Source organism: Babylonia areolata, chromosome 20 (genome assembly GCF_041734735.1).
Source record: "Babylonia areolata isolate BAREFJ2019XMU chromosome 20, ASM4173473v1, whole genome shotgun sequence".
Lineage (NCBI taxonomy): Eukaryota > Metazoa > Mollusca > Gastropoda > Neogastropoda > Buccinidae > Babylonia > Babylonia areolata.
Window position 1 is genome coordinate 1,105,966 of NC_134895.1, and position 16,059 is coordinate 1,122,024.

General features: G+C 43.3%; 1 protein-coding gene across 4 annotated transcripts in view; it reads left to right on the plus strand.

Moving 5' to 3' along the window:
• LOC143294983 (nuclear factor 1 A-type-like) overlaps positions 1-16,059 on the plus strand; it is a 55,508-nt gene that overhangs the window by 25,991 nt on the left and 13,458 nt on the right. For 2 of the 4 annotated variants that reach the window (XM_076606511.1, XM_076606512.1), the window contains exons 5-8: positions 2,443-2,535; positions 3,647-3,994; positions 9,731-9,910; positions 15,835-15,980. In XM_076606511.1, coding sequence (XP_076462626.1) covers positions 2,443-2,535; positions 3,647-3,994; positions 9,731-9,910; positions 15,835-15,980 — 767 coding nt within the window. The remainder of the gene's footprint in view (positions 1-2,442; positions 2,536-3,646; positions 3,995-9,730; positions 9,911-15,834; positions 15,981-16,059) is intronic. The other 2 variants (XM_076606513.1, XM_076606514.1) reach the window with 1 other exon arrangement.

Below are 16,059 nucleotides of genomic sequence, written 5' to 3' on the forward strand. Positions count from 1 at the left end.
ACCTGTGTTGTGTGTTTCTATAGGTGTCCTTGTGGCCTCAGTGTTCAAACCAGTGTTATGTGTTTCTATAGGTGTCCTTGTGGCCCCAGTGTTCAAACCTGTGTTGTGTGTTTCTATAGGTGTCCTTGTGGCCTCAGTGTTCAAACCTGTGTTGTGTGTTTCTGTAGGTGTCCTTGTGGCCTCAGTGTTCAAACCTATGTTGTGTGTTTCTATAGGTGTCCTTGTGGCCTCATTGTTCAAACCTATGTTGTGTGTTTCTGTAGGTGTCCTTGTGGCCTCAGTGTTCAAACCAGTGTTATGTGTTTCTATAGGTGCCCTGGTGGCCCCAGTGTTCAAACCAGTGTTGTGTGTTTCTATAGGTGTCCTTGTGGCCCCAGTGTTCAAACCTGTGTTGTGTTTCTATAGGTGTCCTTGTGGCCTCAGTGTTCAAACCAGTGTTATGTGTTTCTATAGGTGTCCTTGTGGCCTCAGTGTTCAAACCTGTGTTGTGTGTTTCTATAGGTGTCCTTGTGGCCTCAGTGTTCAAACCTGTGTTGTGTGTTTCTGTAGGTGTCCTGGTGGCCCCAGTGTTCAGATCTGTGTTGTGTTTCTGTAGGTGTCCTTGTGGCCCCAGTGTTCAGATCTGTGTTGTGTTTCTGTAGGTGTCCTTGTGGCCCCAGTGTTCAAACATATCTTGTGTGTTTCTATAGGTGTCCTGGTGGCCCCAGTGTTCAAACATATGTTGTGTGTTTCTATAGGTGTCCTGGTGGCCCCAGTGTTCAAACATATGTTGTGTGTTTCTATAGGTGTCCTGGTGGCCCCAGTGTTCAGATCTGTGTTGTGTTTCTGTAGGTGTCCTTGTGGCCCCAGTGTTCAAACATATGTTGTGTGTTTCTATAGGTGTCCTTGTGGCCCCAGTGTTCAAACCTATGTTGTGTGTTTCTATAGGTGTCCTTGTGGCCCCAGTGTTCAAACCTATGTTGTGTGTTTCTATAGGTGTCCTTGTGGCCCCAGTGTTCAAACCTGTGTTGTTGTGTGCTGTTGTTTCTGAAGTGCTGCAAACTTTGCAGAAGGGACATATCCAGAATGCCCTTATGTGAACCAGAATCTTGACCATTTTGTTTCATGCCATTAAAACTATTGTTTTGGAAAGTTTGCTGTCTAAAAACACATATTTTTGGTATAAATACCTTTGTTTCTTATCCTGATGAAATCTGAACACTGGCCATGTTGTCAAACATATCTTTTTTTTTAATTTGATGCTTGTGAAGTTAGCTCTTCTAGAGAATATTATTTCTGTTAAAAGTTGGAACTATTTCATGTGTACATTGAACATGAAGTGATCTTTATAATGTTATATGAGTATAGTCTCTGAAGTTGAATGTAACATCGTAAGTAAATGATATGGATTTAGAGTCTTAGCTGTTGTTGATGTGGGTGAGACAGTTGACAGTGTGAAGAAGAGACAGAGGGTTTTGTTGACAGTGGTGTAAAATGGACGTCAGTGTACATGCTGCAGCCAGCTTGGGTGGGCTGACGGTAGTGTCAGGATGAAGCATGGAAAAGTGAAGTCTTCACAGTGATTACACTGTGGCACGGGGATTCAGTGGCTGACGTTAATTTGATATATACTGCACATGACTCACACCTCATGCAGGCACTGAAAGGTTTTCTCCGTGTTTGCTAAAGGAGTTTACTTAACTTTTTTAACTTGTCAGAATGTTGTCACTTTTTGAAGTTTTTCTGGTTTGAAAAGTTTTGGATGGAGAGTTTGTGGATATTTTGATGTGACCATGAACAGCAGCATGGCCGTTTTTGGATGGAGAGTTTGTGGATATTGTGATGTGACCATGAACAGCATTGTGATGTGACCATGAACAGCATTGTGATGTGACCATGAACAGCATTGCGATGTGACCATGAACAGCATTGCGATGTGACCATGAACAGCATGGCCATTTTTGGATGGAGTTTTTGTGGATATTGTGATGTGACCATGAACAGCATTGCGATGTGACCATGAACAGCATTGTGATGTGACCATGAACAGCATTGCGATGTGACCATGAACAGCATTGCGATGTGACCATGAACAGCAGCATGGCCGTTTTTGGATGGAGAGTTTGTGGATATTGTGATGTGACCATGAACAGCATTGTGATGTGACCATGAACAGCAGCATGGCCGTTTTTGGATGGAGAGTTTGTGGATATTGTGATGTGACCATGAACAGCATTGTGATGTGACCATGAACAGCATTGCGATGTGACCATGAACAGCATTGCGATGTGACCATGAACAGCAGCATGGCCGTTTTTGGATGGAGAGTTTGTGGATATTGTGATGTGACCATGAACAGCAGCATGACCATTTTGTTCTGTTTCTCTGTGGGTGGGTGGGTGGGTGTGTTGGGGGAGGGGGTTGTTTGTGTATGTGCTGCATGTGTGTGTTGTGTGTGTGCAGTCCCAGGCAACATCCATTCCGGTGTGTCCGGCAATGACAGTATAACTGCAACAGGAGTCTTTTCTTCCCAAGAACTGCTCAGAATCACAAGAAGTGAGTAGCTGCTAGATGTGTGTGTGTGTGTTGTTGAGGTGTCACAGGTCCAACTCCACCTCACATACCGGATGGATTCGATTTGTAATTGGATGTGTTGTTCAGGTATGGCAGGTGATGTGTGTTTGTGATGCTTGTGTGTGTGATGTGTGTATGATGAGTGTATGTGATATGTGTGTATGCAATATATGTGATGTGTATGTGTGATGTGCATGTGGTATGTGTGACTTGTGTATTACTGTTTGTGTGTGAATGATGTGTGTGTAATGTGTGTGAAGTGTGTTCATGATGTGTGCATGGTATGAAATGTATGTATGATGTGTGTGTGTGTGTGTAATGTGCATATGATATATATATATATGTGTAATCGGCAACATGTGTGTTGTGAGTGTGTGATGTCATGTATTAATTTGATGTGTGTGAGTGTGTGTAATGTCATGTATATATATGATATGTGTGAGGTGTGTGTGTAATGTCATGTATATATATATATATATATATATATATATATATATATATATATATATATATGATATGTGTGAGGTGTGTGTGTAATGTCATGTATATATATGATGTGTGTGAGGCGGTGTGTGTGTAATGTCATGTGTGAGTGTGTGTGTGTGTGAGATGTGTGTGTAATGTCATGTGTGTGTGTGTGTGTGTATATATATATATATATATATATATATATATATATATATATATATATATATATATATATATATGATGTGTGTGACGTGTGTGTGTAATGTCATGTATATATATATATATATGATATGTGTGATGTGTGTGTGTAATGTCATGTATATCTATGATATGTGTGACGTGTGTGTGTAATGTCATGTATATCTATGATATGTGTGACGTGTGTGTGTAATGTCGTGCATATCTATGATATGTGTGACGTGTGTGTAATGTCATGTATATATATGATGTGTGTGAGGTGTGTGTGTTATGTCATGTATATATATGATATGTGTGATGTGTGTGTGTAATGTCGTGTATATATATGATATTTGTGATGTGTGTGTGTAATGTCGTGTATATATATGATGTGTGTGAGGTGTGTGTGTAATGTCGTGTATATTTATGATGTGTGTGACGTGTGCAGCGTCCATCATGGTGCCCCAGAACGGGGCCCACACCCTGGTTGGGGGTCAGGGAGGGTTGGACAGCCCCAGCAGTTACTACACCTACAGCCCCCACACCCAGGACCCCGGCCCTCCCTCCATCGTGGCCATGCACCCCGCACACCCCAATGGCCAGACGGCGGCCATCACCCCTCCCACCAACCCTCACAAGCGCTTGAAGCGCACGGCGGTGTCCTCGGTGTCCTCTGCCGACGATGACATGGAGTCCGTGGGGGAGGAGGGGGAGAACCTCAGCAGTTACTACGCCAAGTCCGCGGGGCTGGCGGCCGCCACGGCTCACCACTGGCAGACTGACGCTGTTGATCACGGTGAGTGTTGGTGTGGTGTGTGCATCATGTTGTGCGTCTGTGTGGATCTAGGTCGGTGTTTGCGTGGATCTTGGTGTGGGGATCACGGTATGTTTTGTGTGGATCATGAATGGGTTTTGTGGACCGTGGTGTTTGGATTGTGGTGTTTTCTGTGGATCGTGGTGAATGAATTAAGGTGTTTGTGTCGATCATGACTTTTGTGGATCACAGTGCGTGTGTGTGTGTGGATCAAAGCGTGTGAGTGCACCATGGTGTGTGTGGAACATGCTGTATGTGTGTGTGTGGGTCATGGTTTGTTAATTCATCATGGTGCATATGGATCATGGTTATGTGTACATTTGGATCATGGTGGTGTTTCTGTGGATTGTGGTGTGTGGGTGTATAGATCATGTTGCACAGATCATGGTGGTTTTGTATTTATATCATGTTTGTGTGGATCATGGTGGGTGGATGTTGTGTGTAAATCATGGTGGTGTTCGTGTGGATCATCATGTGTGGATCATGGTGGGTGGATGTTGTGTGTAAATCATGGTGGTGTTCGTGTGGATCATCATGTGTGGATCATGGTGGGTGGATGTTGTGTGTAAATCATGGTGCTGTTTATGTGGATCATGTTGGTGTTCGTGTGGATCATCATGTGTGGATCATGGTGGGTGGATGTTGTGTGTAAATCATGGTGGTATTTATGTGGATCATGTTGGTGTTCGTGTGGATCATCATGTGTGGATCATGGTGGGTGGATGTTGTGTGTAAATCATGGTGGTATTTATGTGGATCATGTTGGTGTTCGTGTGGATCATCATGTGTGGATCATGGTGGGTGGATGTTGTGTGTAAATCATGGTGGTATTTATGTGGATCATGTTGGTGTTCGTGTGGATCATCATGTGTGGATCATGGTGGTGTTTGTGTGGATCATAGTGTTTGTGTGGATCGTGGTGTTTGTGTGGATCATAGTGTGTGGATCATGTTGGTGTTTGTGTGGATCATGGTGGTGTTGTGTGGATCACGGTGGTGTTGTGTGGATCACTGTGGTGTTTGTGTGGATCATGGTGGTGTTTGTGTGGATCATGGTGGTGTTTGTGTGGATCATGTTGATGTTGGTGTTTGTGTGGATCATGGTGGTGTTGTGTGGATCACGGTGGTGTTGTGTGGATCACGGTGGTGTTGTGTGGATCATGGTGGTGTTTGTGTGGATCATGGTGGTGTTTGTGTGGATCATGGTGGTGTTTGTGTGGATCATAGTGTGTGGATCATGGTGGTGTTTGTGTGGATCATAGTGTGTGGATCATGGTGTTTGTGTGGATCATAGTGTGTGGATCATGGTGGTGGTATGTGGATCATAGTGTGTGGATCATGGTGTTTGTGTGGATCATAGTGTGTGGATCATGGTGTTTGTGTGGATCATAGTGTGTGGATCATGGTGGTGGTGTGTGGATCATGGTGTTTGTGTGGATCATAGTGTGTGGATCATGGTGTTTGTGTGGATCATAGTGTGTGGATCATGGTGTTTGTGTGGATCATAGTGTGTGGATCATGGTGTTTGTGTGGATCATAGTGTGTGGATCATGGTGGTGGTGTGTGGATCATGGTGTGTGGATCATGGTGGTGTTTGTGTGGATCATGGTGTGTGTGGATCAAAGTGTGTGGATCATGGTGGTGTTGTGTGGATCATGGTGGTGTTTGTTTGGATCATAGTGGATGTTTGTCTTGGTGTGATCTGCATTAGGTTGCTCTGTATGCTTGAAGGTGTGTGTGGGGGGGTGGGGGGAGGGTGTGTATGTAGAGACCAGAGTTGTTAAGAAACTTATAATCGACTTATTGTGTTTATGACAAAACTGATCTACTTGTTTGCTGTTTCTAAGTATGTGCATGTGTTTTTATGCATGTCTATGAGTTATAGATTATGTTTGAAGTGTAAGCTTACAAATATGCTTAACACTTCATTACTTTGATTTCTGTGTTAAATCACTTTAATTGTTTACTTTTCCCTATCACCTTTAGATGGTAATCAGTGTTCAGTTTCTTTTTGTTCTTTTTCAAAACAAAGATATAGGCTGGTTAGAAATGAGTGTGCAAACCCTGTTTGATTTTGATTTCACATTCAAGTTGGTCTTTAGCATTTGTTAAGGTCAGTCAGACTTTTTGTTTGTTTGTGTGGAAGTGTGTCTTCACTTTCATGTCCTTTTTCTCTTGGCTTCATTCCAGTCTAGGATTCAGAATTACTAAATTTGTTTGTGCATGCGTTTGATTAACTCTGAATATCTTGAATTATCGTTCATTTATTTATTCATGGGTTGGACGCATAATGTGCATGGTGTGTGCATGGATTCAGACATTGTTTTAATTTTCTGAATCCTGATAATATTGTTTAACTGGGGGTGTCTGATTATGGTTTCATATATCATTTTATGATTTTAACTTCCATCTTTATTTACATATATATGAACCAGTCAGATAACCTGTGGTGTCCTGAACCAAACCTAAACACTATATATACTTTTATAGATACACACACACACACACACACACACACACACACACACACACACACACACATATTTTTATTCCTGGCCCCAGCGCTCCTTCGGGCCACGCCACCCCCCCAAATTTGTAACTGAACTTGTTCTTTTGTCCATCGCACTCATATATCTGTGTGTGTGTGTATATGTGTGTGTAACAGTATGTGGAGACTGTGTAAGTATGTGCTGTTTGCTGTATCATTATGAATACAGAAAGTACAGCATAGTCATCACAAAACTTCATTCTGCACTGCTGAAACACTGGTTTCTGCTGACTGCTCAAGATAGCAAATGTTAACATTATGGTCCAAGTAATACAAAGGAAAAGGTAGAAACAAAAGCAGAGCAGTATAGCTGAAAGACATTACATCTACAGTGTAATTTTCACTTGCGTTAGTCTATTACCATTGTTCCAGGAAAGTAGTTTTCTCTGCTTTGTCAAAATCCAAATCTTCACAATTGCAAAATGTCTCTGTATTTTCCTAAAGTGCCATGCCAGCATAATCAGGCATGAGACTGAGAAATTGTGACTTTGTCCGAAGTCTGGGGGCCTTCTGGAGGTGTAAGGGGGCAACATTCCTGGTGGAGGTTTTGGGAAGATACCCTGAAGCTGAGGGTTTTTCCCTATTTCAGAATGAAAAACCTGCACTGGAGAATCATCAGTGCATCAGTGGTATCCTGACCCATGAAGAACAGAATCAGTCTGAATTTTCCTCAGCTGAAGAGTTTTTGCCTTTTGAAATGTGAATTCAGCCTTGTGTATTTTCACAGGAATAAATACAAATATACTTTAAAGATCATGTTAGACACAAATGTACCCCAAAACTGCACACAGCTGTTAAATACGAAAATAAAAACAGTTATGCACGTAAAATTGTGGTTGTACGTATCTCTCTCAGATCTCAGTTTTACTTGAAATGGTCACACTTTTGCATAACTTCAGCGAAGTAAATACGTCAGTAGCCCATAAATGCTGAAGAAAACTCTCAGATTCCATCTCTTAAAATGCTTGGAGAATGGAAGAGACTGCAACCATTCTGAAGTCTCCTTCTTAACATTTGGCAGCTCTTTTCGGTGGCATGCTCCCTGATGCAGATGATTTCTGACGGCACAGTGTTCTGCTTGTATGGAAGCCATGACGGCACAGTGTTCTGCTTGTATGGAAGCCATGACGGCACAGTGTTCTGCTTGTATGGAAGCCATGACGGCACAGTGTTCTGCTTGTATGGACGCCATGACGGCACAGTGTTCTGCTTGTATGGAAGCCATGACGGCACAGTGTTCTGCTTGTATGGAAGCCGTGACGGCACAGTGTTCTGCTTGTATGGAAGCCATGACGGCACAGTGTTCTGCTTGTATGGGAGCCATGACGGCACAGTGTTCTGCTTGTATGGAAACCATGACGGCACAGTGTTCTGCTTGTATGGAAGCCGTGACGGCACAGTGTTCTGCTTGTATGGAAGCCATGACGGCACAGTGTTCTGCTTGTATGGAAGCCATGACGGCACAGTGTTCTGCTTGTATGGAAGCCATGAAGGCACAGTGTTCTGCTTGTATGGAAGCCATGACGGCACAGTGTTCTGCTTGTATGGAAGCCATGACGGCACAGTGTTCTGCTTGTATGGAAGCCATGATGGCACAGTGTTCTGCTTGTATGGACGCCATGACGGCACAGTGTTCTGCTTGTATGGAAGCCATGATGGCACAGTGTTCTGCTTGTATGGAAGCCATGACGGCACAGTGTTCTGCTTGTATGGAAGCCATCCTCAATGGAGGAAAATGGTGGGAAAGTATACAGTGTATTGCCACTGTATTCCACTGCAGCTCGCAGCATGCAGCTGACGATACTTTGTGTTATACTTCGTTTCATTTCCTGGCTTGGTAAAAGTTATGATTATTTTTCTCACAATGTTGAACTGCAACTACAGTTGTGATTGTTTTTCTGGAGAATAAGAGAAATCTACAAAAGTCCTTTTAGTTTTAGCATGACTGATTTTATGGAAAAGCAGTAAGTCAGGTGACTGTCTGGCTGCCACATCAATTTATCATTTCAAAATTGTATACGTCAGTGACTGATGACCAAAGCAAAACCTAGACCCTGTATATGTGTGTGTGTGTGTGTGTGTGTGTGCATGTGTGTGGAGTGGTGTCTGTGTGGTAACATGTCTGCATAAGATTAGGAAGAGAGAGAATCTGAGTGTGCAGGATCAAATTCTACACACGCCAGAATTTTCTCGCCCCTCCACTAGACCTTGAGTGGTGGTCAGAATGCTAGTCATTCAGATAAGACAATAGACTGAGGTCTTGTGCATAGCATGCACTTAGCACAGGTAAAAGAACCCATGGCAACAAGTAGGAAAATCCAGTTTGATAGTAAAACAAATTTACTTGCAAAAAAACAAAAACAAAAAAAAACAAAAAAAACAAACAAAAAAAAGAAAAAGAAAAAAAAAAGAAAAGAAAAAAGTGATTCTGCTCTATTGGCAACATTTTTTCCTTGGGGACAGCAGCCCAAGTTTCACACAGAGAAATTTGTCATGACTAAAAGTAATGCAATACAGTATGTGTGTATTTTATGTGTGTATGTTTGTGTTTTTGTGCATGTATGTATTTGTATATACATGTACGTATGTGTGTCTGTCTCTGTGTGTGTGTGCATGTATGGCATGTATAAGTGGAGTGATGGCCAAGAGGTAATGCATCTGCCTAGGAAGCGAGAGAATCTGAGCGCACTGGTTTGAATCACAGCTCAGCCGCCGATATTTTCTCCTCCTCCACTAGACCTTGAGTGGTGGTCTGGACACTAGTCGTTCGGATGAGACAATAAACCGAGGTCCCGTGTGCAATATGCACTTTGTGCATGTAAAAGAACCCACAGAAACAAAAGGGTTATTCCTGGCAAAATTCTGTAGCAAAATCTACTTCAATAGGAAAAACAAATAAAACTGCATGCAGGAAAAAAAAGAAAGAAAATAAAAGGTGGTGCTCTCAGTGTAGCGATGTGCTCTCCCTAGGGAGAGCAGCCCGAATTTTGCACAAAGAAATCTGTTGTGACAACAAATAAAAAAATAAAACAAAAATAAAAAATGTATGTATCATGTATGTGTGTATGTGTGCATGGCTGTGTGTGTGTGTGGGTGTGCATGGGTGTGTGTGTGTGTGTGTGTGTGTGGTATGACACGCAGTGGTGCAGCCCATGCTATCACTTGTGACAGGTGTGCCACCTCCCCTACCCACTCACCTCCTAGTTCCTGTCTTGCGGCGCTTGGACAGGAAGGGCGGGGCCTTTGTGCCGGTGACGGCCACCCCGCGGGCAGAGAGCGGCACCTCCCCTCCCCCTCCCCTCCTGTCCCCGCCCCGCCCCACTGCCCTGGCCTCAACCCCCAGCAGTTCAGGTGCTCATGTCATCCATCTGTCGTTCTGACGCCCTTCCTTCCTCCCTTCCTCTTCCTTCCTCCCTTCCTGTCTTCCTTCCTGTCTTCCTTCCTTCCTTCGTTTACTTTCCTTCATGGTGCCACATGTTTGTTTTTATGTTGTGTCACTGTGTCATCTGTCCTTTCTACCCCCCACCCCCCTTCCTGCCTTCCTTCTTTCAAAATGTCACATGCCAATGTTTTATGTTGTGTCACTGTGTCATCTGTCCTTTCTACCCCCCCCCCCCTTCCTGCCTTCCTTCTTTCAAAATGTCACATGCCAATGTTTTATGTTGTGTCACTCTTTCAAAATATTACATGCCAATGTTTTATATTGTGTCACCTGTCCTTTCTACCCCCCCCCCCCCTTCCTTCCTGCCTTCCTTCTTTCAAAATGTCACATGCCAATGTTTTATGTTGTGTCACTCTTTCAAAATGTCACATGCCAATGTTTTATGTTGTGTCACTCTTTCAAAATGTCACATGCCAATGTTTTATATTGTGTCACTGTGTCATCTGTCCTTTCTACCCCCCCCCCCCCCCACCCTTCCTGCCTTCCTTCTTTCAAAATGTCACATGCCAATGTTTTATATTGTGTCACTGTGTCATCTGTCCTTTCTACCCCCCCCCCCCCCCCCCCACCCCCCCTTCCTGCCTTCCTTCTTTCAAAATGTCAAATGCCAATGTTTTATGTTGTGTCACTGTGTCATCTGTTGTCCTTCCCCTCTGTTTTCTTTTAATTTTTCAAGTGCCTGTGTTTATGACATGTCATTTATGTCATCTGTCCCTCTTCCCTTCTTTTGTTGCTTGTCATGTGCCTGTGTTCATGTTAAGTCACTAACATCTTCCAACTGTTGGGTGTCTGCCCATTTCTCTTTTAGTTAGTTATGTGCTTGTACCTTGCACCACTCATGTCATCTGAGTTCTTATGCTTTGGGGTTCATGTGCTTTTGTTGTCAAGGTTCATGTATGATTATGACATGACAGGTGTTACCTAAAAGAGACCCTCCCATCGGTGGTGAGGAATAGAAAGGAGGAGTCTGTGCTGTGCAGACTGCGCATGGGGCACACTTTTTTTACTCATTCCTACTTGCTGAAGGGGAAGGAGACCCTCAATGTAATCCCTGTGACAAGCCTCTCACAGTGAAACACGTGCTCCTTGACTGTTAAGATCTGCGTGACGTTAGACACAGACATTACACAGCGGTTTCTCTGAAGACTATGTTTCGTGATGTTCCTCTGTGGATGCTGATGGACTTCTTGAAAGAAGTGAACACTTTTAATCAGATTTGAAGGTTTTAAACTATGGAAGGTTTTTAAACTTAATGGAAAGTTTAAAGTGGTGACTAGTTTTTATTGTATTTTTTTTTACTCTTGACTTGAAGAAGGTATTAACGTGGCCTTAGCCTTCAGATGGCCTTAGTGGTCGGCGAGGCTCTAAGCACCATAATTTGATTTGATAATTTGACTCACTTTCATGTGCTTGTGTTTACTGTGTCACACTCCTGCATTGTCTGTGTGTTTTCTGCCTTCAGTTTGCTGTATCTCCTTTTTTGTTGTCCGTTGTTGTTGACGTGAGTACCATCATTTGTTTGTCGTTGTATTTTGGTAGTGTTCCAGTGTGCATTGACTGTGTCTGCGGTCAGTTTTATTTTTACCTACATATGTTCCTGTCAGTGGTCTCTGACATACTGGCTGGTCATGCTGTCGCTTTCAGTCTCCCGTTCAGTGCTGAATGCCTGTCTTTTGTTGACTGCTTTGATATGCCTGGCAAGGGATTTCTTGTCACTTGCTTTAGGTTTGTAATCAGGATATTTTGTTGTTGTTGCTGATCATGTCTCTTCAAGTTTTTTTGTTGTTGTTTTGATTTGTTAATTAGTGTACCTTTAGAAAAAAAGAAAAGAAAAAAGGAAGATGTGTGTGTCTCTTGCATGATATATGTTTGAGTGTACACTTAGACTCTTAGCTGCATGTGAATGTTTATGTTTGTCCGCAGGATATGACTTTCTGAAGATGATGGAGGGAAATGTTAGAAAACTGCAATACAGTTTGAGCATGGTGTGTGTGTTGTAACATGTGTTTGTGGGACCTTCTTGCTGTTTATTGATAACACACACACACACACACACACACACACACACACACACACACACACACACACACACACACACACACACACAACTATAAGTTTGACCAAGTCAGTAGTGCACTTACAGTTTGATTTCATAAACGTAGTCCAGTTAAAGGTATTGAAGAACATACCTGACAAAAACCTGTATTGTCAGCATTTTTTTTTTTTTTTTTTTTTTTTTTTTTTTTTTTTTGCTGCCCCATCATCAATACCATTTCAGTGGCATTACTCCCACGCCGCTCATTTAGATTCCCCCATACACTGCCACACCCGGGTTCGTCCGATGCAGTCCCAGCTTCGGCAGTCCGCAGAGAACCATCGATGTTAGGTCGCCAGGAGGCCACACACCAGAGGAGACCCTGCACTGCTGCTGAGTCACTTCAGTGGTGTTCAGTGGTGCCTGTTCTGATTTAACATACTTAAGACACCACCTACTAAGCCCTCTACTAACGACAATAATGGCATAGTCACGGAGCCAGACTGAGTGAGCGTCCCTCCCAGAGTGGAGACCGCCACCACGTCCCTCAAACAACAGCCCCCCATGAATCTGACGACATTGACAGGACTCACCCCAAGCACGGAAGTGGAGGGGTATCGAAACTGAGGTCACCATGAGAGCAGGGCATGAAAGGCCACAGACTTTGAGACTGTTTTGTTTATATTGATGATAATGAAGGAGGAGGAGGATGACAATGTTGCTATAGAGGTCCATTTTGGTTTGGGACTGCATGACAAGGCTGTACTCTACGCTTCCTGTCATAACGATATCCCGGCGTTAACCAGGCCCAAGAGATACAGACACTTGCAGTGTTGGTCAGGTAATTAGAGCAACACACCCAAAGACGCATCCTTGAAGTGGATGACACTCGACTGTGTGATCCCAGTCTCCCTATTTAAGCCCACAGCACACTCATCTCTGGGTAGGAGCTGGCCATGGGCCGAAAAACCCACTTCCGCTGGGAATCGAACCTGTGTCCTCCCAGCCGTCAGTCCGCGACGCTAACCACTTCACCACAGCGGCTGGTATTGTCGGCATATTCTGTGTAGCGTATTCAGAACTAAATGGCTGTGCCAATCATGAATAAAAGTTAATTTGTGTTTACAATTTATTATCTCATTGCTGCTATGTGTAGATGTTTAAGGCTGAGCCCAGAACTTCCTTTTATGAGAAAGTATCTGGGTTTGTCCCTATGTACTTTCATGCGTGCTTGCTCAGTCGGTAGCATTAGTTGTGTACCTTTTTAATAGAGAAAGTATACTCTTTATTGTTGTTTAATACTGTACTCTAAGTCCTCCAGCCTCATCTTTCATATCTGACAAAGGTTACCATTTTTGTTGACTCACATTTACATAGAATTGAGTCCATGTAATAACCTTTTTCAATTACGTATGGAGAATGCAAATAGGGCAGAATGGCAGATGTTGATTGAAGTCAGCTGGATGTCATCAATATGAAGACTGCTCATGGGCAATGATTCTGTTGATTGAAAATCAGTATTTTTGTTGGGCAGTGATTCTGTTATTTGAAAATCAGTATTTTTGTTGGGCAATGATTCTGTTATTTGAAAATCAGTATTTTTGTAGGAACCAGTGAAGGTTGTCTCCACTCTAAAGGGAGTAAGTCTGTAGCTGAGTAGTCACTGTCTTCACTGAGTCCTAAGTGGTGTCTTCGGATCACTCACTGTCTTCACTGAGTCCTAAGTGGTGTCTTCAGATCACTCACTGTCTTCACGGAGTCCTAAGTGGTGTCTTCGGATCACTCACTGTGGGGATGTCTCACTGCCATTGCCCAGATACCTGACATGTCCACAGGGGAGGAAACTGCTGTACTGTCAGCCATATACATGGGGCTTTTTCCCTGAGATGTTGGGGAGATGGGTGGAAATACTGTCATATCAGCCATACAAATGGCTTTTTCCCTGAGATGTTGGGGAGGTGGGTGGAAATACTGTCATATCAGCCATACAAATGGCTTTTTCCCTGAGATGTTGGGGAGGTGGGTGGAAATACTGTCATATCAGCCATACAAATGGCTTTTTCCCTGAGATGTTGGGGAGATGGGTGGAAATACTGTCATATCAGCCATACAAATGGCTTTTTCCCTGAGATGTTGGGGAGATGGGTGGAAATACTGTCATATCAGCCATACAAATGGCTTTTTCCCTGAGATGTTGGGGAGGTGGGTGGAAATACTGTCATATCAGCCATACAAATGGCTTTTTCCCTGAGATGTTGGGGAGATGGGTGGAAATACTGTCATATCAGCCATACAAATGGCTTTTTCCCTGAGATGTTGGGGAGGTGGGTGGAAATACTGTCATATCAGCCATACAAATGGCTTTTTCCCTGAGATGTTGGGGAGGTGGGTGGAAATACTGTCATATCAGCCATACAAATGGCTTTTTCCCTGAGATGTTGGGGAGGTGGGTGGAAATACTGTCATATCAGCCATACAAATGGCTTTTTCCCTGATGTTGGGGAGATGGGTGGAAATACTGTCATATCAGCCATACAAATGGCTTTTTCCCAGAAACGATGGGTGAACTGGTTGAAACTGCTGTCCGATCAGCCATACAGGCTCTTTCCCTGGGAGAGTGAAACTGCTGTCATGTTAGCCACAGAGGCATGTTGCCAAGGACCTTCTCAGTGATTCTTGGATCCAAGGAACCTATCATCATCAGCCATACAAATGGCTTGTTCACATAGAGAGTTTCCAGTGGCGTCCAATCTGCTACTTTCCATGGGTTCACACCCTCCTTTCTGCCCCACCCTCTTGTTTTGTCATCATTAACGTCTGTGTCGAGTCATTGTTCAGTGAGGGAAGAGATGCATACCTGCATTGTTCTCCTCCACTTTTTCCTCATGTTTTGTGTAGTCCTGTTCTTGAGCCAGGGTTGTAGCGGTGACTGTGCACATGTTGCATTGAAAAAAGTCGCACTGAACAGATTATGATGTTGTTTTGAACAGTCCTGTTCTTGAGCCAGGGTTGTAGCGGTGACTGTGCACATGTTGCATTGAAAGAAGTCGCACTGAACTGATTATGATGTTGTTTTGTAGTCATGTTCTTGAGCCAGGGTTGTAGCGGTGACTGTGCACATGTTGCATTGAAAGAAGTCGCACTGAACAGATTATGATGTTGTTTAGAACAGTCATGTTCTTGAGCCAGGGTTGTAGCGGTGACTGTGCACATGTTGCATTGAAAGAAGTCAGGCCAAACAGTCTGCCATGTTTATGTAGACGACCCTATTTGTTGGGTTTGCTGTCACCTGTCAGAATTTTAGTATTTGATGTTAATGATTTATTTTCACACACCGCAGAGGCAAGCTCTAAGTGCTTTAAAAATGCAGTGCTTAAAATGAATTGAATTATCTCAAAGGACAAAGTAGAAACATATAAAAGTCATAAATTTGTTGGTCAGAGTTATAAAGCACAAACATTTGTGTTACAGCAACACAAGTTACTAACAGAGCAACAAATTTGTTCAGTGAAATTCTGCGAATCAAATAAACTATTCAGTATTTTTGCATTGATATATTGATTTATTTGTGTATGTGCATGAGTGTGCATGTTTTCTACAGATGTTTGTTATAAAGATTGTTCTCAGTGGTTTTGAAACCCACTGAACTATGTGTCTCTTGTATGTGAACTTTAAGGCAAATGTCTTGATATTTGGAATGCTTTGTGTGTGTGTGTTGTGTGTGGGTGTGTGTGGTATGTGTGTGTGTGATGTATGCATTGTGTGTGTGTGTGTGTGTGTGTGTGTGTGTGTGTGCAGGCATGGCACAGTCACTGGGCCTAGGGGGCAGCACAGGGGCTGACCTTCACCACACCACCTTGAAGTACACGGAGCATGGACAGGGCCACGAGGCCTTCGACTTTGTCACTCTGGTCTGTCAGGATGCACAGTCCTCCCAGAACCAGGTACGGCCAGGTGGAACACATGATGGTGGCGTTTGTAACAGACTGCCAGCATGAACTTGATGAAAATAAGGCACACATT